At 59.7% G+C, this 7,150-nt stretch overlaps 2 protein-coding genes across 5 annotated transcripts in view; one reads left to right on the top strand and one right to left on the bottom strand.

The window, feature by feature from the left end:
* METTL23 (methyltransferase 23, arginine) overlaps window positions 1-7,150 on the bottom strand; it is a 105,973-nt gene that overhangs the window by 4,749 nt on the left and 94,074 nt on the right. The window lies entirely within an intron of this gene.
* JMJD6 (jumonji domain containing 6, arginine demethylase and lysine hydroxylase) lies at window positions 3-5,431 on the top strand. Of its 3 annotated transcripts, none has more exons than XR_013961046.1 (7): window positions 166-454; window positions 904-1,292; window positions 1,720-2,006; window positions 2,829-2,964; window positions 3,396-3,489; window positions 4,174-4,312; window positions 5,035-5,431. XR_013961046.1 is itself a non-coding variant. In XM_080677507.1 (7 exons), the coding sequence occupies exons 1-7, from the start codon at window positions 326-328 to the stop codon at window positions 5,164-5,166; spliced, it is 1,263 nt and encodes a 420-aa protein (XP_080533633.1). In that variant the 5' UTR covers window positions 166-325; the 3' UTR covers window positions 5,167-5,431. The 3 variants fall into 3 exon arrangements, 2 of the variants coding, with proteins under 2 accessions (XP_080533634.1, XP_080533633.1); XM_080677507.1 differs by having other exon boundaries at window positions 2,829-2,926; window positions 3,401-3,489; XM_080677508.1 differs by lacking the exon at window positions 3,396-3,489 and having other exon boundaries at window positions 3-454.

Here is a 7,150-nt window from a genome sequence, read left to right on the forward strand (position 1 = left end):
CCGGCCGCGGGGGGGCGGTGCCTCGGCAGCCCGACCTTCCCAACATGGCAGAAACCCGGCGTCTGTGAAGGAGGGCCCTGCGGGCGCCGAGGCCAATGGCGGGCCGCGAGCGGCCGGGGGGCGGGGAAGACGGCAGCCTCACGCCCAACCCGAGGCCCGGGAGGTGGTTGGGGAGTGAATTTTCTGGAAGGCGACTTTAAAGGCGCCGGGCCCGAGCGAAGGGCGTTGCAGTGCGGCCGTCGCCGGGGCCGGGAAGGGAGCGCGTTGGTGGCAGGAGGCGGGCTGCGCGGCGGTCGTCGCGGAACTAGCTGGTGACCCTCGCAGGATGAACCACAAGAGCAAGAAGCGGATCCGCGAGGCCAAGCGGAGTGCGCGCCCGGAGCTGAAGGACTCGCTGGACTGGACCCGGCACAATTACTACGAGAGCTTCTCGCTGAACCCGGCGGCCGTGGCGGTGAGCGCGCGGGCATCGCGGGCCGGGCCCGGGGCTCCGAGCGGCCGCGCATCTTTCCCCCGGGCACAGTCCGCCCGCGCCGCACCCCGGGGTCCCGGGATCGGGAGGGCCTTCTTCCTCCCCTGCCCGGGCAGCTGCACTCTCACGGCTCTGGCGCCCTCAAAGAGAAGGCCTGTGGCTCCTTGATCCTCTTGGACGGCGGGACCCGCGGGGACCTGGCTGTCAAAGGCCCCCAAGTGGGAGATGCGAAGCCGCCCTTGGTGCGGTGGCTCTGGGTGCGTCGTGCCGGCACGCGCGCAGGTCCTTCCCCCACCCCGCCCCCACCCCCACCCCAGTAGAAGCCAGAACAAAAACCTGGCTCCTTAGGTATGGCATTGCTAGCTGGCCCTGGGGACACCTTTCGTTGCCTGGTTTTTAAAAACTGGGTAGATCCTTTCTGCTTCCCTCAGGATAACGTGGAGCGGGCAGACGCCTTGCAGCTCTCGGTGGAAGACTTTGTGGAGCGATACGAAAGGCCTTACAAGCCCGTGGTTCTGCTGAACGCCCAGGAGGGCTGGTCCGCGCAGGAGAAATGGACTCTGGAGCGCCTGAAGAGGAAGTACCGCAACCAGAAGTTCAAGTGCGGGGAGGACAATGACGGCTACTCGGTGAAGATGAAGATGAAGTACTACATCGAGTACATGGAGAGCACTCGGGATGACAGCCCCCTGTACATCTTCGACAGCAGCTACGGCGAGCATCCCAAAAGGAGGAAGCTTTTGGAAGACTACAAGGTGCCCAAGTTCTTCACCGATGACCTTTTCCAGTACGCAGGGGAGAAGCGCAGGCCCCCGTACAGGTAAAGCCCTGTCAGCCCCCCAGCCAGCCCCCCCTTTTACAAAGCAGTGCGTGCTTTCCCCTTGGCTGCGCCGGGGACTGACTTTGGGGGCTACTGACGCCCGCCGGGGTCCAGAGACTCTGGTTGAATTGGTCTGGGTGCCGCCTGGGCATGGGACTTCTGAAAGCTCCCTGGTGATCCAGACGTGCAACCGAAGACGAACCACGATCTGCAAGGGAAGTTGTGAGTCCAGCGCTGAGCCCCGTTAGCGGTTTTCCTTTTCTCATTAGCGAACAGTCCACCCGCAGTTCACTCAGCATTTCTAGGTTCCAGCATTTGTGTGGTACATGGCACAGGGTAGTGTGTGAAACGGCAAGCTGGCTATGTTGTGGTATGTTGGGTGTGTGGTTAAATTGCTCTTCACTGCATGGATCTCTCTGTCCTGCAGGTGGTTTGTGATGGGGCCCCCGCGCTCTGGCACCGGAATTCACATCGACCCTCTGGGCACCAGTGCCTGGAATGCCTTGGTGCAGGGCCACAAGCGCTGGTGCCTGTTCCCCACCAGCACGCCCAGGGAGCTCATCAAGGTGACCCGCGACGAAGGAGGGAACCAGCAGGATGAAGCTATTACCTGGTTTAAGATCATCTATCCCCGGACACAGCTTCCAACCTGGCCACCCGAATTCAAACCCCTGGAAATCTTGCAAAAACCGGGAGAGACTGTCTTTGTGCCAGGTACAGGTGAACTGAAGCAAAGTACTCTCTGAATTTAATAATCTGTCCTTTTGGAGCAGAACTACATAGAGAGTGAGTCCAGGAAACCCCTCCATGCCGACCACAGAGCCGCCTGCCCACCTGACAGCGAAATGCTGCTGTGTTGTCAGGTGCTCGGGGCGCTGCTGTCCGCTACCACCTCGATACCTGATGACTGTTGATAACCTTTCTGGATTTCGGATCCTACCCGCTCTTATCCTTAGTTTCCCTAGTGTCTTGTGTGTGTTCTGTGACTTGCGCATATTTCTGTAACTTGGGGCTTGATACAGTGTCGTACTGGGTGGGCTGAGCCAGGAAGAGTGAGCGAGAGCCTAGAGGCAGGAAATCCGTTCCATACCTAATGCCTCTGACAGGTTGAGTTGGGAAAAAGGGTTTCAGATAGATGTCCTCCTCCTGGAGGCTGGAGAACGTGCTGCCTTCACGGGTCGCAGCCGTGAGCGAGCAGGAGAGGACACACCTTTTCTGTAAAGGCCCGGAGAGAGCCCGTCGGGCACTGGCCAGGCGGCCTGTGTCCCAGTTGCTCCGCTCTGCCCTAGCAGCAGGGAAGCAGCCATAGACGATCCAGAGTGAGTGGGCACAGCCGTCCCCCAGGAAACCTCCCGGCAGGCCCTGCGTGACTCCGGGCCAGGGGGAGCAGGCCCGCCCTGCCCCGTCTCCGAGGCCCCGCTGGTGGGAGCAACCCCTGCTTCTGCAGTTCACGTTCAATGTTATATGATGTTGATGTTCTAGAGCGACTGAGTACAGAACCCAGCCCTACTTAACGGTTTCCTTGTTGGGTTTCAGGAGGCTGGTGGCATGTTGTCCTCAATCTTGACACCACCATTGCCATCACCCAGAATTTTGCCAGCAGCACCAACTTCCCTGTTGTATGGCACAAGACGGTAAGAGGGAGACCAAAGTTGTCCAGGAAATGGTATAGGTGAGAGCCATTTTTCTCTTATTTTTGCTTTGTTCCAATTTCTACCCGAGAGAAAAGGGAAAGAGCCCGCCGTTGCGATGCCATGGGCTGAGCTTGGGCGGGCCTGGCAGAAGCTGGGGCTGATGAGCACGCAGGTGCAGGGAGAGGGTCAAGGTCAGGGCTAGCTCTCAGGATGCTCCAGCCTCGCGGTAGCAAGTGGCCCCGCGCCGTTGACCAGAGCGTCCAACACGCGTCGTCGGGGTCGTTTCCCCTTTCGTTTTCTGTTTTTCCCCCGGAGCTGGCGCTAGCAAAGGAAGCCATCTTGTTTGGGTTTTATTTTGCTTGTTTCGTTTCCTTTACCCAGAAGCATTATTCCCGTTTGAACTTACTCCCTTCAGTTCTCAGGAGTGAGGTCACTGCCCTGGAGACTTAGCTCCTCTGTTTATCCACAGAACAGATACAGCACGGGCAGCGGCAGTGCAAGCCACCCCCAGCCACCCCGTGCCACTGTGTCCCAACCCTGACCTGGAGGGACCAGCTCTCGGGGTAAGAGGGATTCGGGCTTGTTCAGGGCCCAGCCCCCCTGCCGAGAGGGCCAGCAAGGGTGGTGGCTTCGTTCCCCCCGACTCGGGCGCCCGAGGCCCGCTGCCCTCGTAGGCTGCCGCGTGCTCCTGGGCCGTGCTGTAGGCAGGCCTTCCTCCGCAGGGCTTGTCCCTGTCACGGTGGATGCCAGGTTAGGTCCCGAGGGGGGCTGCTGCCTCCGATGGCCCCGTTCAGTTCCGTTTTATCCTCAGTACCTCTTCTCACAGACGGATGGTTTCTGCTCTCACCGATAGAATTTCATTGTCAGTGCACCTCGATCATTAAGTGCTGTGCTGTGCTGTGCTGTGGAAAGGGAGCTTCGTAAGCCTCAGCCAGGAAAGCGCAGGGAAGTGAGGAAGAGACTTACTCCCCGGGGAAAGCTGACCAAGTCAGGGAAACGTGGCCGCGAGGTGGCAGTGCGTCCGGCCCGGGCGCTCGTAGCGGGAGAGCTGGCGGAGCTCGGGTTCCTTCCGGAAAGGCTCCCAGCCTGTGGACCGCGTCCCTGCCACGCGACAGCCCTCGCTCCCAACAGGCACCTGCTGTCCCCGGCGCCTCCGAGAGCCAGGTCGCAGCCAGCCGGAGCCGGGCACTTGCCCGTGGCTGTGCTGGCCGGGCCCGGCGCTGAGAACAGCGCTCCTTGTCTCTCAGGATCTTGAAGCAGGAGCACCCCGAGCTGGCAGTCCTGGCCGACTCCGTTGACCTTCAGGAATCCACAGGGATCGCCTCCGACAGCTCCAGCGACTCCTCCAGCTCCTCCAGCTCCAGCTCGTCGGACTCGGACTCGGAGGTGAGCCCCGCTCGCCACCAGCCTCCAGGGCAGGTCCCGTGGAAAGCAGCCGTGACTCCCTCCTGCCGCGGAGGGGCTCCGCCACCTAGCTCTGTGCCATGGCCTCAGGTTAGAGGGGCGCTTGCGATCCAGTGAGCAGAGGCCAGGACCGCCCGGCTGGCAGACAGCGGGCCGGAAATTCGGGCCCCAGCAGTCTGGCCTCAAGGCCCAGGTTCAGATTTCCCCTCTGGGTGGTGCGTGGTGAGCCTAGAAACCCAGCCAGTTCAGTGACTTGCTACAAGCTGACGAAACCTTGGGTGAGGGCCCTACACCTCAGCAGATGAGACGTCTGGCTGGAGGCTGCATGCCGCACTGATTTCGTCCTTTCTCGCGGCGGGAGGTGGTGTGTCTTACGAACGTTGAGTGCGGTGCTTACCTTCACGCAGCGGGCTGTGTTGGTTGAGTGAAATGCCATGATGCAGCCTCCGAATGGTGACTGAATGTTCTCGGGGGTCCTGGTTTCAGAGGCCCCTCCTGTTAGAGAGCCTGGGGGAGGGGCGGGGGACACTGCCTCCTGCGGGGAGATGGGGCTTCTCGGGCACCGGAAACGTCTGATGGGCTCGGACTGCGCTGTGGAGCAGTCGCATGGCTGCTTTGCGTCTGGGGGACTGGACCACCGAGTGCTGTCTCCTGAGGCCGGAGGTTCCGTCCGGCTGAACTCCTGTTTTCTCTCCCGTGTCCAGTGTGAGACGGGGTCCGAAGGAGACGGGACGATGCACCGCAGGAAGAAGCGGAGGACCTGCGGCATGATGGGGAACGGGGACACCACCTCCCAGGACGACTGCGTGAGCAAGGAGCGCAGCTCCTCCAGGTGACCGCGCCAGCTCGTGCTGTCGGAGAACACGCCGCGGCCAGGCGGGGCCGAGGGGCAGCCTGTGGGCTCTGCACCCGCGAGCCCGCGAGAGCCGAGGAGGAGGACGCTCCGGGATGAGTCCGCTCTGCGTTTGCTGCCGTAGCTCTTTCGTCGGCTGCCGACGCGAATGACATGGCTTGTGGCTTGTTTTACGCATAAAGGCAAGAACCTACGGATGGTGCCAAGGAGACCCTGTACATTATTTAATAAAAACGAAATGCATTTTATATCTTCGAATTTTTTTCCTTTGAGAATACCAGAACCTTCGTGTGTTGCTCCTCTTGTCGTGGTCCTGGGGAAAAGCAGTGACCCACCGCGTGCCCTCGATGGGTGCCCTGCGTGGGGAAGCCCTAACAAGGGGATATGCTAGCTAGGGGACTCCCTGGCACCTCCTACCGAGCTTGCGGCGGGCCGCTCTCCCACTTTGCCAGGCTGCTTTGATGGTCAGAAGCAGCCGCTCCGGTGGAGTCGGTGACCAGACACCACACGCTCCCTGCCCCGTGCGGCTCTCCCCTCCCCCACCGGACAGGGTGGCCCCTTCTGCGTTTGGAGGACTGAGTGCAAACCCTGAGGCCGTAGTCTCTGTGTTATCTGAATGGTGTTCCTCCTCCTCCTTTCTATTTTTTGTTTGTTTTTTCCTCCTCCTTTTTTTTTTTAATATATTTTATTGATATTTTACAGAGAGGAAGGGAGAGGGATAGAGAGCTAGAAACATCGATCAGAGAGAAACATCGATCAGCTGCCTCCTGCACACCTCCCACTGGGGATGTGCCCGCAACCAAGGTACATGCCCCTGACCGGAATCGAACCCGGGACCCTTCAGTCCGCAGGCCGACGCTCTATCCACTGAGCCAAACCGGTTTCGGCTCCTCCTCCTTTTTAAAGAACTTTTCTTGCCATCCTCAGAATGCTTTGAGCTTTCCCCCAATATTGCTATCCGGCTATCACGCTCACCCTCCTCTCACATCACACAGCGGCTCCTCTCCCAACTGCAGTGTAAAGAAAACAAAAGCAGAAGGCTGTTGGCCGCCAGGGGGCATGGTAGCCGGTCCGTGGCTGAGCCGCCGGTGCAGGGCTGGGACAGTGCAGCCGCGATGTGAACTGGAGAAATTAGCCACCCTGTTTTTTCCCCAGGTGCCAAGAGTGGTTCCTCTTTGATAAACAACATGTGGAAATAATGGGTCAGGGGTGAGGTGGGGACAAAGTGGAGTGGGGCCGGGCGATCAGGACCAGGTAGGAGGTGGGCACACGGGATCCATCCTTTCTACCCGCCGGGCTTCCGCCGCTCCTTTGAATGGGTTCAACAGTGAAGTGAAGGTACAACGTACAACATCACGCTGCTTTAGGGACTACTCCCCAGATAATTTTAAAACCGGGTCATGAGAGAAGGAATCGGACTAAACGACTGATGGGGAGGTGCAGTGGAGCATGTTAAGAGTTGGGGACTCTGCCCTAGCTGGTTTGGCTCAGGGGACAGTGTGTCGGCCTGTGGACTGAAGGGTCTCGAGTTCAATTCCGGTCAAGGGCATGTACCTTGGTTGCAAACTCCTCCCCAGCCCGGGCCCTGGTCGGGGCTCGTGTGGGAGGCAACCAATCGATGTGTTTCATCAATATTTCTGTCTTTGCCTCTGTCTTCCACTCTCTCTAAAAATCAATGGAAAAAATATCCTTGGGTGAGGATTTAAAAAAAGAGTTGGGGACCCAGGACAGCCAAGACATCAAGAGGGCCCTGGTCTTCGGGAATGAGAGGCACCAACGGCTTTTCCATCCAAGAACCCAGGGCTGCACGCAGGCGCCTCAGCACTGCGACGCTTAGGGCGGCTCCTCTGAGGGCCTCCAGAAACAGGAGCGTTGTTCACACGTGGCCCATCTATCCATCATCAAGCAGTCAGCACCTGCTGGGTGCCAGGCTCTGTCCGGTGCCCAGGGCGCTCATCCTGCCCACG

The sequence above is a fragment of the Plecotus auritus genome, assembly GCF_963455305.1.
Source record: "Plecotus auritus genome assembly, chromosome: 7".
NCBI lineage: Eukaryota > Metazoa > Chordata > Mammalia > Chiroptera > Vespertilionidae > Plecotus > Plecotus auritus.

Bases quoted from the DNA above. Each gene is read 5' to 3' on its own strand.
- JMJD6 (XM_080677507.1), top strand. From the start codon at position 326: ATGAACCACAAGAGCAAGAAGCGGATCCGCGAGGCCAAGCGGAGTGCG. The intron at 2,007-2,828 runs GTACAGGTGAAC...GTTGGGTTTCAG, and splicing joins AGAGACTGTCTTTGTGCCAG to GAGGCTGGTGGCATGTTGTC. The intron at 2,927-3,400 runs GTAAGAGGGAGA...TCCACAGAACAG, and splicing joins CTGTTGTATGGCACAAGACG to ATACAGCACGGGCAGCGGCA.